Source organism: Ahaetulla prasina, chromosome 6 (assembly GCF_028640845.1).
Source record: "Ahaetulla prasina isolate Xishuangbanna chromosome 6, ASM2864084v1, whole genome shotgun sequence".
Taxonomy (NCBI): domain Eukaryota; kingdom Metazoa; phylum Chordata; class Lepidosauria; order Squamata; family Colubridae; genus Ahaetulla; species Ahaetulla prasina.
Window position 1 is genome coordinate 107209701 of NC_080544.1, and position 16772 is coordinate 107226472.

The following is a 16772-nucleotide window of genomic DNA, read 5'->3' on the forward strand; positions in this document are numbered from 1 at the left end:
AGAAGGGAGGGAGCGGAAAGAGAAAGAGAAGGAAGATTGCTGTAAAACAAAAAAGATGAAATGGAAAAAAGGCAACCCCGAACATGTTTGAACATATCAGGATAAAGAATGAATTATCAAAAAAAAAAAAATTAAAAGGGAATCTATATGATTAAAAATGGAGCAATTAGAACTTGAGGGCGAAAGAAGATGTTGCTTATATAAATAAGCATAGAAATATTAAGATATGATTAAAAAATATGGAAAAAGAATATTTTGGCAGAAATTGTAACTAAGTAAAATGTATTTGGATAAGATAAGTTGCCTAAGATATGATATGGCCAATACTCTGTTCATAAAATATGTGTATTCAACTCCCGTATATTCCATCTCCCGTTTCTTTTCTGTTTCCTCTTTGATTTTTGTCTCTTCTTCGAGGTGGGCTTCCAAAAAGGGGATGGCTTCCTGCTGAGTCGCCTTGGCTCCCAAATACATCTGAAGTTGGTCTTCTGGGTAATTTCCCTCTTTGTGGCAGTTCTGCTCCTGAGTACCATCGTAGCCATGGCCATCCAGTACAGCAAAGGTAGGTAGGTCAAGTCCCGCTGCAAGTTTGACCATGGACTTCATTCTCCCCCCGGCAGAGAGGGGGGAAAGGTCCATATGCCAGTTATCAGCTGCCTTTGGAGTCAGACATCAGTGAGGAAGGCAAACAGCTGGAGCCTGTTCCCAGTGTGCGTGTGTGCAGAGTTGCCAGATGAAGGGAAGAACTAAAGAACAAGGGGCAACTACGGAGTAAGGCCACAGATGGATGATGAATAGCCCAGTGGTGGGTTTCAAATTTTTTTACTACCAGTTCTGTGGGTGTGGCTTGGTGGGTGTGGCATGACATAGTGGGTGTGGCTTGGTAGGCATGGCAGGGGAGGTTACTGTAAAATCTCCATTTCCTCCTCACTCCAGGGGAAGGATACTGTAAAATCTCCATTCCCACCCCACTCCAGAGGAAGGATACTGTAAAATCTCCATTCCCACCCCACTCCAGGGGAAAGTTACTCAAAATCCCCATTTCCTCCCGATCAGCTGGGACTTGGGAGGCAGAGAATAGATGGGGTCGGGACCAGTCAGAATTTTTACTACTGGTTCTCCGAACTACTCAAAATTTCCGCTACCGGTTCTCCAGACCTGGTCAGAACCTGCTGAAACCCATCTCTGGAATAGCCCCTCCCAGAGGGAATAAAAGAGGAGCGGAAGGGGAGTGGAGTTTGCAGGAGACAATTAGTTCATTCCTGCATTCTTGCCAAGTATTGCGGCGTCTGAAAGATATCGGGCCTGGCCGCTCTCCAAGCCTGATAAAGGTCGGTAATTGTGAACTAACTTGAAAGACTGTGGGAGAGGAAAGACTTTGCTGAAGAGGAATTCACCGTAAATTAAATAAAAGGGGTTTATCGGGATGAGGACTTGGCTTCGTGCTGCTGGGGAAGCCTCGGTCAGAACAGTAACTGGTTCTCCGCCTCCTGCTATGCTTCAGGGCTCAGGAACAGCTTTCAACAGACCCTCTTGAGCCGGCTGGGAACCAGTGTGCGAGAGATACTCACACCGCTTTCACTGAGATAATAGCCTCCCAGCTGCCAAAGATGAGTGAGTAACCCACACTTCATGACAAGGAGACATACAAAGAATTCTTTGTTAGCCCCCGGCTGCATTGAGCACAACATAGCCGAGTTTTGCTTAAAGCTCTTTCTCACACATGCACACAACAGACACACACACACACAAATCCCTTTTGTTTTATTTATTTATTTATTTATTTTTCGTATTTTTATACCACCCGATCTCCCTAGGGACTCAGGGCGGTTCACAGGCAGATAAAAAAGTACATATAAATACAAAATAAAACATTAATTAAAAAACTTATTCCAAATGGCCAAATAATTAAAAATGACAGTATACATAATAAAATCCATTAAAACCAATTTAAATTTAAAATCTAGTCCAGTCCTACGCAGATAAATAGATAAATAGATAAATAGATGAGTTTTAAGCTCGCGGCGAAAGGTTTCTTTTAATATATATTCACCAACATAATATCGCATATTCACCAACCCTCACCAGGAGTGGGAAGGGTGTGTGTGTGTCTAGGAGACAAGCTGTGGCTTCAGCAGTTGTTGGTTCAGAGGTGGGTTTCAGCAGGTTCTGACCAGTTCTGGAGAACCGGTAGCGGAAATTTTGAGTAGTTCGGAGAAGTGGTAGTAAAAATGCTGATGGGCCCCACCCCCATCTATTCTCTGCCTCCCTAGTCCCCGATGATTGGGAGGAAATGGGGATTTTGCAGCATCCTTCCCCTGGAGTGTGAAGGGAATGGACATTTTGCAGTAACCTTTCCCTTGAGTGGGGTGGAAATGGGGATTTTGCAGTATCATTCTCCTGGAGTGGGGTGGAAATGGGGATTTTGCAGTATCCTTCTCCTGGAGTGGGGAGGGAATGGGGATTTTACAGTATCCTTCCCCTGGAGTGGGATGGGAATGGAGCTTTTACAGTATTCTTCCCCTGGAGTGGGATGGGAATGGGGATTTTATAGTATCCTTCCCCTGGAATGGGATGGGAATGGAGCTTTTACAGTATCCTTCCCCTGGAGTGAGGCGGGAATGGTGATTTTGCAGTATCCTTCCCCTGGAGTGGGATAGGAATGGAGCTTTTACAGTATCCTTCCCCTGGAGTGGGGAGGGAATGGGGATTTTATAGTATCCTTCCCCTGGAGTGGGATGGGAATGGAGCTTTTACAGTATCCTTCCCCTGGAGTGGGGAGGGAATGGGGATTTTATAGTATACTTCCCCTGGAGTGGGATGGGAATGGAGCTTTTACAGTATCCTTCCCCTGGAGTGAGATGGGAATGGAGATTTTATAGTATACTTCCCCTGGAGTGGGATGGGAATGGAGCTTTTACAGTAGCCTTCCCCTGGAGTGGGGAGGGAATGGGGATTTTATAGTATCCTTCCCCTGGAGTGGGGAGGGAATGGGGATTTTATAGTATACTTCCCCTGGAGTGAGGAGGGAATGGAGATTTTATAGTATACTTCCCCTGGAGTGGGATGGGAATGGAGCTTTTACAGTAGCCTTCCCCTGGAGTGGGGAGGGAATGGGGATTTTATAGTATACTTCCCCTGGAGTGGGATGGGAATGGAGCTTTTACAGTAGCCTTCCCCTGGAGTGGGGAGGGAATGGGGATTTTATAGTATCCTTCCCCTGGAGTGGGGAGGGAATGGGGATTTTATAGTATACTTCCCCTGGAGTGGGATGGGAATGGAGCTTTTACAGTATCCTTCTCCTGCCACACCCACAAAGCCACGCCCACAAAGCCACCCCAACAGAAGCGGTAGTAAAAAAAATTTGAAACCCGCCACTGTGTTGGTTCACATGTTGTGCATCTCCCCAGAAGCTTCTGTTGTGCCCCCCTCTTCTTCAAAGCACCCCTCTTCCTTTCCAACTCCGCTGTGCCTTATGGCCTTATGCCTTACTTTTTTTAAAAAAGCATTTGATGATTGCACGGCTCAGCTGAGATCGTCGGAACCCTTTCAAAGCATTTTTTCATTTTTTCGGCTGAAGAAGCTCCAAGAAAAAGGTTTTTAAAGGGTTCTGGCGATCAGGCAACTCAAAGCAGTTACAGCATAAAGAAGAAAAATGAAACACGTAGAAAAAAACGAGATATGCAAAAATTATCACCATGTCAGTTAATACTTAGCTGGGTAACCTTTAGCATGAATTATGGTCTTACAACGTCTTCCCATGGAGTGAACCAAGTCTTTCAGTTCTGCAGCTGTTATAATGTGAAACCAAGATTGAATGATGGCTTCGATTACCTGGGTTTTCTTGCTGGGTCGCTTCTGACTTAACTAGTTTCTTTAGTCGGCTCCATAGATTTTTAGAACTGCAGAAAAAATAATTGCTACCAATCTGCCTTCCATTGAGGACCTGTATACTGCACGAGTCAAGAAGAGGGCCGTGGAAATATTTATATACCCCTCGCATCCTGGACATAAACTGTTTCAACTCCTACCCTCAAAACGACGCTATAGAGCACTGCACACCAGAACAACTAGACACAAGGACAGTTTTTTCCCGAAGGCCATCACTCTGCTAAACAAATAATTCCCTCAACACTGTCAGACTATTTACTGAATCTGCACTACTATTAATCTTCTCATCGTTCCCATCACCAATCTCTTTCCACTTATGACTGTTTGACTGTAACTATGTTGCTGGCAATCCTTATGATTTATATTGATATATTGACCATCAATTGTGTTGTAAATGTTGTACCTTGATGAACGTATCTTTTCTTTTATGTACACTGAGAGCATATGCACCAAGACAAATTCCTTGTGTATCCAATCACACTTGGCCAATAAAATTCTATTCTATTCTATTCTATTCTAGATTTTCAATTGGGTTAAGGTCTGGGCTATTCCTAGCAGTGGAATAGGATTATCTTGAAACTCCCCCCCAAAAAATGTGGTGTTATTAGCCATCAAAAATATACTTTTCCCAAAAGGTTTCCACAATTCTGGCCACTACCATATGTTAACATTGGTTGGTTTGCTTCTCCTAGGAGAATCAGAGGAGACAATTCCTAGTAAATTAATGAATAAAGGAGATAACTGGTTCTCTGGAGCGGGATATTACTGGGCAGACTAGGAGTCTGTGTTTCTTTGAGTGCTAAGTTTATCCACCAGTTGTCAGCTTGTGGACATTTTACCCTAGTTACTTGTTTATATACATATGTATGTATATTTATAGTATCTCCTTTATTTATTTGGCCAAGACTGGTTAAACGCACAAGGAATTTGACTCTGGTAGAGAAGTACTCAGTGTACTTGGGGAACAGCAGAACTTAACAATGGTGATGACACTAAAGTGTACAATCAAAGGGGAAATAAAAAAAATATAAAGGGGACAGTGGCTAAGACGCCAAGATTGTCGATCGAAAGGTCGGCAGTTCCGCGGTTCAAATCCCTAGTGCCGCATAACAGGGTGAGCTCCTGTACCTTGTTCCGGCTTCTGCCAACCTAGCAGTTCGAAAGCAGGTAAGAAAGGCAAGTAGAAAAAATAGGGACCACCTTTGGTGGGAAGGTAACAGCGTTCTGTGCACCTTTGGCATTGAGTCATGCTGGCCACATGACCACGGAGACGTCTTCGGACAGTGCTGGGTCTTCGGCTTTGAAACGCAGATGAGCACCACCTCCTAGAGTCGGGAACGACTAGCACGTATGTGCGAGGGGAACCTTTACCTTTACTGTACATTAGGCAAAAAAAAAAAATTTTTAGTCTTTTACAATGGCTCTTCAGGTGGCGTCGATTTCTTTGGTTGATTTTTGTACGAGTTTTCTTTCGTCTTGAAATTATGCCTGTCTCTTAAGACGCTGACATATTTGATCGAAGTCTATTAGGTGTTCTCAAAATAGAGGTTTCTTGGACCCCTCCTGAGCATTTTTGTTTAATAGCTGCAAATATATATTTTTTTTTTTACATTTATATCCCGCCCTTCTCCGAAGACTCAGGGCGGCTTACAGTGTGTAAGGCAATAGTCTCATTCTATTTGTATATTTACAAAGTCAACTTGTATTGCCCCCCCAACAATCTGGGTCCTCATTTTACCTACCTTATAAAGGATGGAAGGCTGAGTCAACCTTGGGCCTGGTGGGACTAGAACCTGCAGTAATTGCAGGCAGCTGGTTTTAATAACAGGCTTCTTACAGCCTTGAGCCACCACGGCTTATATTGACAGACTTTGTTTGAAGTGATATGAGGCCACACGTGGTTCCTGTCTTTGGTTTTTAGTCCCCGACTTATGACCACAGTGGGGCCCAAAATTCCTGTTCCTATGCGAGACGTTTGTTTAGTGAGCTCTGCCCCATTTTACAACCTTTCTTCTTGCTGTGGTTGTTAAGTGAACCTCTGCACTTGTTAAATTAGTAACTAGGTTGTTAAGTGAATCTGGTTTCCCCATTGACTTTGTTTGTCCAAAGGTCACAAAAGGGGATCACAAAACCCCCCCGGATGCTGTAACCGTCATAAGTGTGAATGAATTGCCAAGCATCTGAATTTTGATTACATGTGGTGACGCTGCAAGGGTTGTAAGTGTGAAAAACGGTCATAAGTCACTTTTTTCAGGGCCGTTGTGACAGGTTGTCAAGAACTACGAAAATTTAGTGACTGATCGTTTACCATTTGGAAATTTATCGTATTTTTCAGACTATGAGACACACTTAAATTTAGAAGAGGAAAACAAAAACAACAAAAAAAGTTTTTGGCCTTCCTTTTTTGGGGGGGGCCTTTCCCGGTCCTTTTCCAGTCTTTTTTTTTTTTTTTTGCCGTTTTCGGGGCTTTTTTCGGCCTGTTTTCAAGGCTTTTTTCAGCCCATTTTCGAGGCTTTTTGAGGCACATTTTTGAGGCTTTGAGGCCGTTTTCAAGGCTTTGGGGGGCTGTTTTTGAGGCATTTTTGTCTTGTTTTTGAGGCTTTTTTTGCATCCTTTTACAGCAGGGGTGTCAAACTCGATTTCATTCAGGGTTGTGTTTGAGTTTGAGGGGGGGGCGTGGCCAGGGTGAGCCTGATCAGCTTGACGTCACTCGTGTTAGGGACGCCTGTGGTGGCTCCAGCGCTCTGCCAGCGAAAACGGGCTCTCGAGCTCTGGTTTCGGCTGCAACGGCCTCCTGCAACCCTCTGCCAGCGAAAACAGAGCTCCGGAGTCTGTGTGTGACCCTCCTAAGCTCCACTTTCACTGGGAGAGGCACTGCGGGCCGGCCTTTCATTGTTTCCAGGGCGGCCCTGTGGGCCAGATCTAAGCACCATGAGGGCCGGATTCGGCCCTCATGGCTTGACTTTGCACCCCTGTTTCAGAGGGTTGTTGAAGCGCTTGGAGGTTTATCTGTGTTGTGACCCAGACTCAAGTAGGTAGTAGGAAACTCAGTCCGTGAAAAAAAAAATTATTCGAACAGCTGAGAATTACTTCATTCCCAGTGTAGTCCCACTAAATTAAAGCAAATTCCTCCCATCACAAATTCCTCAGTCCTACCGCAAACCTTGGTCCAATTAGGCAAACTGCCAAAGGCCTTTCTTGGCAAACGTTCACAAGTCACAGATACAAAAATAAATGCAAGAAGACGAAGCTACCAACGTTGTTTTCCGGCAAAGCCCAAACACTGTTGCTGGTCTGTTTTAAGCCTTATGGGAGGGGCCAATCATCTCTTGGCCTTACTCCTGAGTTGTCCTCTTTGCTTCAACTGCTCTTGCCTTCTGGCAGCTCTTCTCATGCGTGCATTAGGAACAGGCTCCTCCTGTTCCTCTGCCTCACTACTATCAGCCTCTGGAGGCTCTGGAGTCCGCACCTCACTCCCCGATGGCCCTGGCCTCACCTCAGCCTCATCGCTGTCCGACTCCATTGCCAGCTCTGCAGGCTGCTGGTGGACCACAACAATCTGTGTCCTCAGGGTCACCTGAGTAGTGCAAATGGTTCCTGTAGTCTGGAATTCCGCCCCCTCCTCTGGAAATCCATTCCTACTCCCACGTAATCTCCGTGTGTCTCTTCCAGATCCTTCGCATACAACTTGCCTTACCGAAGCATGCGTCATTGTAGCTGGTAAGATCTTGGAAGCTCTGGATCCAGACATCAAGCCCTGTGATGATTTTTACCAGTATGCCTGCGGGGGATGGATCAAACGGAACCCACTGCCGGATGGGCGCTCCAAGTGGAGTACTTTCAACAGTATTTGGGACCAAAACCAGGCCATCATGAAACATCTGTTGGGTAAGAGGTGGCTAGTTACAGGAGGGCATCGGAGTAGGTTTCTCCCTTCCGGATTCTTTAGCTTGAGCAAAAGAAGCAGATTCTGAATCCAGGGCTTCTAAAGAATCTGAAGACAATGGCCAATATTTGACATTTTGGAACTGGGATATTGGGAAGAAAAGAAGGGATCTCTCTTTTGTGGGAAGGATCGTGGAGAGTCCCAAGGTTGTGACCAAGGCCCGAGTAGTGATTACCAAACACAATTCAGTCCTGAACTAACTTATTTTAATAAAACAGCTGCTAATTAATTCATTCTCAGCTGAGTCCAAAACAAATTCTTCATAAACAGTCCTTTGGCCTTATCACCAATCTTTGTTGTCTTTGACAACCTGCCAAAGGCTTTTCTTGGCAAAACCCCCACAAAGTTCAAGAGACGTGACAAGAAGCAATGGAATCAATGTTGCTTTTGTACAAATAGCCCAACAGCTCATTGCTGCTCTTTTAACCCTTATGGGAGGGGCCAATCATCTCCTGGCCTTCCTCCTGAGTCATCCTTTTTGCTTCAACTGCTCTTGCCTTCTGGCAGCTCTTCTTATGTGTGCACTAGGAACAGGGTCCTCCTGTTCCTCTGCCTCTCTGCTGTCCGCCTCTGGAGGCTCCGAAGTCCACACATTACTCCCAGATGGCCCTGGCCCCGTCTCTGCCTCTGACGCAGAGCCCTTGTCTAGGCCTTCCCCTGGCTCCAGGACTGGCCCATTGTCCTCCCCAGCCTCCTCACTGTCCGACTCTGCTGCCAGGTCCACAGGCTGCTGGCAGACCACAACACTCAACATGACAACTTTCTCCATGGAGGGTGAGAAGTGGAAGGCTAGATTTAGACTGAGGAAAATACGGTCTTTGGTTCTCACCCAGGTAGTCCTTGTGTCAGAGGTTCCAAGTAATACATCCATATCAAGCAAAACTCCAACGCAGGTAGATTCCTCAAAGAATAGCTTTGTTGGAAATATCATATTGGCACAGATCTGGTGAAAACTGATTGCCATTTTGGGGGATCCAGGCCGGTGACTGGAGCTGTCCAGTTGTCCAACCCTTTCTTGACCCTCATGTGCTCCTCTCTCCAGAAAATGCCACTTTTAACTCCAGCAGTGAGGCTGAAAGGAAGACCCAGCGCTATTACTTGTCCTGCCTCAGAGAACAGAAGATTGAGGAACTGGGGTCTCAGCCACTGATCGATCTGATCGAGAAGGTGAGTCCACAACACCACTGGGCACAGCCGGAGTTGCTGTGAAGGCTAGATGGCACTTGACAGGGGTAGTATGCACTTACTTTCCCTAACGGTTCGCAAATGTGAGCGTGTGCATGACCGTCCACACATGCGCCCGGCAGGGGTGGAATTCACTTACCTTCGCTACCGGTTCGCAAATGTGAGCACGCGTGTCTCCTCCATGCACATGCAGAGCCTTCTGCGCGTGCACAGAGGGTCAAAAATGGGACGTGATGACATCTGGGTGGGTGGACAGAGCCTCCCGCTGCCTGCGCTACCGGATCACATGATCCGGATAGAACCGGATGAATTTTACCACTGGTGCCCGGCTTTCCGCACATGCGCCCAGCCTTACAAACTTGCCTAAATAGGATGATATAAAACCAGGGCGGGTAAGTGGGCCCCCCAGTGATTTCTGCTACTGGTTCGAGTGAACTGGTCCAAACCGGCTGAATATCACTTCTGGCGCTTGATGCAGAAAGCGAGGGACAATTAATTCTTGCTCCTTATCACCTGTGTTCTGCCTAACAAGCTTAATTTAGGTCAATCGGGGACCTACCAACTTCATTCTCATAATGGTAGCTCAGCTTGCTTAGTCTTAATTTCCTTATTTTTTTCCCCCCTTCTACTTTATTATGCTGCAGGAAGCCAGGCTGCTCGGTTAATTTCGGGTTTGGTATTCTTGCATAGATCCAGAAATAAATTAATTCAGTCATCGCATTAAGTGGCTGGGGTCAATTCAACCAGAGAATGGGGAAAAAATGCATAAACATGGTCTACTCCTCAAGAGGAAAATATTCTTTCAGGACCCTGGAGAGCTCTGCTTCCAGTGATTTACGAGCTAGGTTGCCTCAAGCAGTTTGTGGGTCCTGCAGCTATTTGGGCCCAACCATCACTTTAAGAAGATTGGTAAGGCTGTGTTGTGACTCCGGCCCCCGAGCCTGTCCTCATGGAGGAGGATGACTTGGAGAGTGAGGGAGGGGAGCCGACAAGGCCTCCCTCTCCAGGTCCCTCCTTTCTGGCAATGTCTCAAATGCCAGCAGAAGGCCAGGAAGAAGGTGTGTCAGAGCCCCCACAGATAGAGGACGAGGAGGATCAATCCTGATGGACCCTAGGCAGCGTCGGAGAGAGAGGCGTGTGCAGCAGAGGAAGAGGTGTGGCAGGCCCAGAGAGTGCTGAGTCACTGAGCCACACCCCACAGGGTATAAAAGTGGGTGGAATTGCTCTGTAGCCCCTGTGACGGACAAAAACTGCAAGCGTGAACTTTGGTTCGGTCATTTTGGAGTTAAAGGCCTGGACTGTGTAAAGGCTTTTTTTTCTGTCAGCTCTTGGCAACGGATCTTGGACACGTGGGCTTCTGTCTCCGTAAGAGATAACTCGGAACTTGGTAGGCCGTTGCACTGTGGCTGCCAAGTCTTGTTTTCACTACAGAAAGTCAGGTCTGTTGCAAATATAAAGGACTGTGGGACACTTTTCTCTGCGGAGTGGGAAGGGGGACACAACAGGCTGGGTAATCCCTCAACTTTGCCCTCGATTAAAGCTGACCTTGTAGACTTCTGTTTCTGAAGACTTAGATTTCCAGATGCTGTGGTGCTCATGGATTAGTCCTCCTCTGAGTCCAGGCATTCAGGCAATCAGAGGACATACCCCCAAGTAGAGGAGTATAGAATTGGGCAGATTGATCGACTTCCTTGGTGTTAAAAGGTTTCCCTAGCTCGGGGGTGTCCAACTTTGCCAACTTTTAGACTTGTGGACCTAAACTCCAAGAATTCACCAGACAGGCATATTGGCTGGGGAATTCTGGGAGCTGAAGTTTACAAGTCTTAAAGTTGCAAGGTTGAACATACATGCTCTAGCGCCGTGATGGCGAACCTATGGCACGTGTGCCACAGATGGCACGCAGAGCCATATCTGTGGGCACGCGAGCATTGCCCTAGCTCGGCTGGAAGACCTGTTGATTTTTGGTGCTTCTGGCCCCACTGGAAGTCGGGAAATGGGCCGTTTCCAACCTCTAGAGGGCCTCCAGGGGCATGGAGAAGGCTGTTTTCACCCTCCCCAGGCTCCAAGGAAGGCTCTGGAGCCTGGGGAGGATGAAAAATGGGCCTACCGGGCCCACCGGTAACCTTTTTGCCATCTCATGCCAAAAGCAGGGGGAGTGCTGGAGGGGAGTCGCACACATGTGCAGGGAGTGGGGTGCCATTGAATATGGGTGTGGGCACACATATGTGTGACCTCCCCCCACGCTCTTCCCACTTTCGGCACGTGACGGCAAGAAAGTTAGCCATCACTGCTCTAGCTCCTACCTGGCTTTGGCCTTGTGATTAGGAAAAAGAAGAAGAAAAATCATGAGGGAAAAATCTGAGGTGGATTTTATTGTGGGTGGCCTGTTGCTCACAGTAGGCCGCTGAAGAACGCAGCCTACTTTGACACTGGATGCTAAAAAAAAATCCATCATTCTTATATTATTACAACTTATTCTGAGCGATTTTTTTGCAAGCAAGAATTGTATGAAAGTAGGTAGATGTATTGTCTAAACACAATAAGACCCTGCTCATAAAAGGAACTTGCTGAAGAACAGCTACAGAGTGTTTTGAATATTAAAAGCATTTTGCTCACATTCTCAGGAGGAGGCTCTGATTTATGCCCGAGGCTATTCAATTGATGTTATATTGACGTTACATATTAAAGGAAAATCTGGTTTCAGTCTGGGTAAAATTGGACCAATTCTATTCAACCCGTGAAGGGCAAAGTTTCTTCTTAAGCAGATCCAACAAGCAAGGAAACATTTGAATAGAATAGAATAGAATAGAATAGAATAGAATGGAATGGAATGGAATGGAATGGAATGGAATGGAATAGAATAGAATTTTTTATTGGCCAAGTGTGATTGGACACACAAGGAATTTGTCTTTGGTGCATAGGCTCTCAGTGTACATAAAAGAAAAGATACGTTCATCAAGGTACAACATTTACAACACAATTGATGGTCAATATATCAATATAAATCATAAGGATTACCAGCAACAAAGTTACAGGCATACAGTCATAAGTGGAAAGAGATTGGCGATGGGAACTATGAGAAGATTAATAGTAGTGCAGATTTAGTAAATAGTTTGACAGTGTTGAGGGAATTATTTGTTTAGCAGAGTGATGTCCTTCGGGAAAAAACTGTTCTTGTGTCTAGTTGTTCTGGTGTGCAGTGCTCTATAGCGTCGTTTTGAGGGTAGGAGTTGAAACAGTTTATGTCCTGGATGTGAGGGATCTGTAATATTTTCACGACCCTCTTCTTGATTCATGCATTATACAGGTCCTCAATGGAAGGCAGGTTGGTAGCAATTATTTTTTCTGCAGTTCTAATTATCCTCTGAAGTGTGTCTTTCTTGTTGGGTTGCAGAACCGAACCAGACAGTTATAGAGGTGCAAATGACAGACTCAGTAATTCCTCTGTATCCTCTGAATACTTGTATCGAATCAAGAGGAAACAACAGGCATCATAAAAGCTCGATTCGCCAAGGACCAGATATGGTATTCAGTCGGTTCGGACCAGTTTGGCCGAACCAGTAGTGGAAATTGTGGGTGGGCCAGCTTACCCGCCCACCAGCCCTGGCTCTATGCCATTCTATTTAGGCATGTTTTTGAGGCCGGGCGTATGCGCAGAAGGCAGGCGTGTGCGTGAACCGGGCACACACGAAGCAAGCATGTGTGCGTAGGGCGAACCACTAGTAATAAAATGTGAAACCCACTGCTGCCAAAGACCCCTTCATATTTGAGTGAAATTGCTGTCCCTGCCCAACTGGCTTTGTCACCTGGTGTGCCTTTCGCTCAAATTGTACACACCAAAGTGCGGATCGTAAAAGAAGCTTTATTTTTGCACAGCACACTCCCTCAAAGCCTGGGGCCCCACCAATGTCCACTGGTGGGTTTTATAAAGCATTAAGGTAAAGGTAAAGGTTCCCCTTGCACATACGTGCTAGTCATTCCCGACTCTAGGGGGCGGTGCTCATCTCCATTTCAAAGCCGAAGAGGCAGCGCTGTCAGAAGACGTCTCCGTGGTCATGTGGCCGGCATGACTCAACGCCAAAGGCGCATGGAACGCTGTTACCTTCCCACCAAAGGTGGTCCCTATTTTTTCTACTTGCATTTTTACGTGCTTTCGAAACTGCTAGGTTGGCAGAAGCTGGGACAAGTAACGGGAGCTCACCCCATTACACGGCAGCACTAGGGATTCGAACCGCTGAGCTGCCGACCTTTCGATCGACAAGCTCAACCTCCTAGCCCCTGAGCCACCGCGTCCCTAAAGCATTAGGGATAAATAAAGCATTACCACAAGTTATAGCATGTGCAATGTCATACAATCACAAAATGTTTTTTTTTTCCCTTTTCCCCTTTACGGTAATGTCTTCAGAATTTTAACAATTCCAGATCGTCCTCGATTTGCGATCACAATTAAGCCCCAGATTTCTGTTCCTAAGCAAGACCGTTGTTAAGTGAGCTTTGCCGCCATCTTACGACCTTTCTTGCCACAGGTTCTTCAGTTAGTAACCCGGTTCTTAAGTGAACCTGGCTTCCCCATCGACTTTCCTTGTGCGAAGGTCGCAAAAGGAGGGTCGCGTGACCTTGGGACACCGCGACCGTCATCACCTGAATTTTGATCACGTGGCCGTGGGAATGCCACAATGTCCGTCAGTGTGAAAAACGTAACTTTGCAGGGTCACTAAACGAATGGTTGTAAATTGAGGACTACCTATAAATAATGGAACAGTTTTTGCCTTCTGAAGTTATGGGTAGTTCATCACTGGGGGTTGTGAAGGGAAGATCGGATTACCGTTTGTCCAGGATGAAATAAAGACTCTTGCCTGGGCATTGGGTTGGATTAGAATGACCTTCAAGGTCCCTTCTAGTCCTGTGATGATTCTATGATTCTATATTAGCATAATGGAGCAAATGTTCTGACCGAGGCTTCCCCAGCAGCATGAAGCCGAGTCCTCGTCCCGATAAACCCCTTTTATTTAATTTACAGTGAATTCCTCTCCAGCAAAGTCTTTCCCCTCCCACAGTCTTTCAAGGTAGTTCACAATTATCCGACCTTTATCAGGCTTGGAGAGCGGCCGGGCCGATATCTTTCAGATGCCGCAATACTTGGCAAGAATGCAGGAATGAACTAATTGTCTCCTGCAAACTCTACTCTCCTATCGCTCCTCTTTTATTCCCTCTGGGAGGGGCCATTCATTGTCCACCTGTGGCCTTACTCCCAAGTCGACCCTTGTTCTTTAGCTCTTCCCTTCGTTAGGCAACTCTGCCCATGCGCACACTGGGAACAGGCTCCAGCTGTTCATCTGCCTCACTGATGTCCGACTCCAAAGGCAGACTGATACCAGTCATACGGCCCTGGTTCCCTCTCTGCCTCCGACGCAGAGCCCTCATCAGAGCCTTCCCCAAACTCCAGGACTGGCCCATGTTCCTCCCCAACCTCCTCACTGTCCGAATCTGCTGCCAGATCCATTGGCCGCTGCCGGGCCACAACAGCAAATATATTCCAAGCATATCTATAGATGAAGCCTACTTTCATAATTGTTCCTTCATCAGTACCATAGCATAGCTCATGTCGTGTCCCACTCCTCCGCTGACGGCCGGTTCAGGGAAATCCGAATCAGGCGTGCCTCTGCAGCTCTGCCAAAGTCCTAGCAAAGTCCTCAGGGCAGGCAGGAGACCAGAAAGTGACTTCAGCAAGATATGTTTAGACTTTGCCTGACTCAGAGAATGCCAGAAAGCAGATCCTTTATATAGGCCATGGGGTGTGGCTCCATGACTCAGCACTTATCCAGGCCTGCCCCTCCCTTCCTTCTGTTGCCTCTGCCTATCAAGTCTTCTGACGCGAGGGTCACTCCAGTCGGCAGCTGTTGGCAATTGACCTCCCTCAGGCTCACATGCTGTGGAGGAAGGGGAGGAGTCTAGTTGCTCCATTTGCCTGGGCATGGAGCCAGAGCTGGGGGCTGGAGGTATTTCCTCCTCTTCAGCCTGCCTGGGCATGGAGCCAGGGCTGGGGCCGGGAGGCATACTAGGACATTCCTCCATGTTCGGAAGCAGATAAGAAGGCCCCGGCTGTGGTGAGATCGGACGAGACACAACAGCTCCCAATACGAAGGTTGGGTTCTACTTACCTTTACTACCGGTTCGCAACGGGATCATGCGTGCTGAGCTTCTGTGGATGTGCAGATGGTCTATGACGACATCCGGGCGGGTGGCCGGAGCTGCCCCCGGTTTTATTACCGGTTCGCAAGAACCGGACCGAACCAGGGGCAACCCACCACTGTCCCAGTAGCGTACTTTCCATTTTAACGATACAGATTAGTCCTTTAATACATGACCATAACGGAGCCTGGAATTACAATCATAAGCCATACCTTCGGTTCAGCGAGCTGTCACATGCCCATGCCCAATCATACAATCTCTTTTGCAGCGGTTGTGTAAAGCAAACGCTGCGACCGTTAAGCAGACACCATGACCGTTAAGCAAACCCGTTGTTCGCAATGGGCATTTTTGTTTGGAAACTGGAAGTAAACATTTATTTCCAGCAAAAAGAAAGAAAAAAAAATATTGTAGTCACGGACCGTGGAATACCGCGATTGGCAGGAAATACGGCTGCTTTCTGAGCACCCAGAACGTGATTGTGTGACTGCAGCGGTGTGTCCGTGTGTCTGTCAAAACCTTGCATCCAGGTTGTTAGTACGAGTAGTCCTCATCTTGCAACAGTTCGCTTAGTGATTGTTGGACGTTACAACGGCACTGAAAAAAATGACTTTTGTCCGTTTTTCACACTTATGACCATTGCGGCATCCCCGTGGTCAGGTAACTTACGTTTGGCTGCTTGACCGCAGAGTCACATTTACGACAGTGTCCCAGGATCGTGTGATCCCTTTTGCAATCCTCTGACAAGCAAAGCCAATAGGGAAGCCAGATTCACTTAACAACTGTGTTACTCATTTAACAACTGCAGTGATTCACTTAACAAATGTGGAAGAAAAGTTCGCAAAATGGGGAGAAACTCACGTAACTATTTTCTCAGCTAACAACATAAATCTGGGGCTCATTTGTGGTTATAAGTTGAGGGCTATCTCCGTATCTTGGAATGTGTTGTGTCTGCACCCCCCGAGCTGGGCCCCCTGCCAGAAAGTGACTTGGAAAGTGAGGGGGAAGGGTCATCAGGACTTACCTCTGGAGCACCGGCTTCCCTGGCTCAGCTCCAGGAGCCAGAGGCAGGCCAGGTGGAGGAGATAATGAGGCCTCCATCCCCTGACTCTTCCCCCCCCAGGCCACGCCTTCAGACCCGGCTGGAGAGGGTGCGCAACTTGGGCGTCCTCCTGGATGAACGGCTGTCTTTGGAAGATCATTTGACGGCCGTCTCCAGGAGAGCTTTTTACCAGGTTCGCCTGGTTCGCCAGTTGCGCCCCTTTCTAGACCGGGATGCCCTTTGCACGGTTACTCACGCCCTCGTGACGTCTCGTCTGGATTACTGCAATGCTCTCTACATGGGGCTCCCCTTGAAGGGCATCCGGAGGCTTCAGTTAGTTCAGAATGCGGCTGCGTGGGTGATAGAGGGAGCCCCTCGTGGCACCCATGCGACACCTCTCCTGCGCAGACTGCACTGGCTACCTGTGGCTTTCCGGGTGCGCTTCAAGGTGTTGGTAACTATCTTTAAAGCGCTCCATGGCATAGGGCCGGGCTATTTACGGGACCGCCTGCTGCTACC

The 16772-nt window shown here is 47.2% G+C and overlaps 1 protein-coding gene across 1 annotated transcript in view; it reads left to right on the forward strand.

The window, feature by feature from the left end:
* ECE2 (endothelin converting enzyme 2) overlaps positions 1–16772 on the forward strand; it is a 130000-nt gene that overhangs the window by 43316 nt on the left and 69912 nt on the right. Inside the window, exons 3-5 of the mRNA XM_058189158.1 lie at positions 418–562; positions 7564–7779; positions 8880–9004. Of these exons, the coding sequence (XP_058045141.1) occupies positions 418–562; positions 7564–7779; positions 8880–9004 (486 nt within the window). The remainder of the gene's footprint in view (positions 1–417; positions 563–7563; positions 7780–8879; positions 9005–16772) is intronic.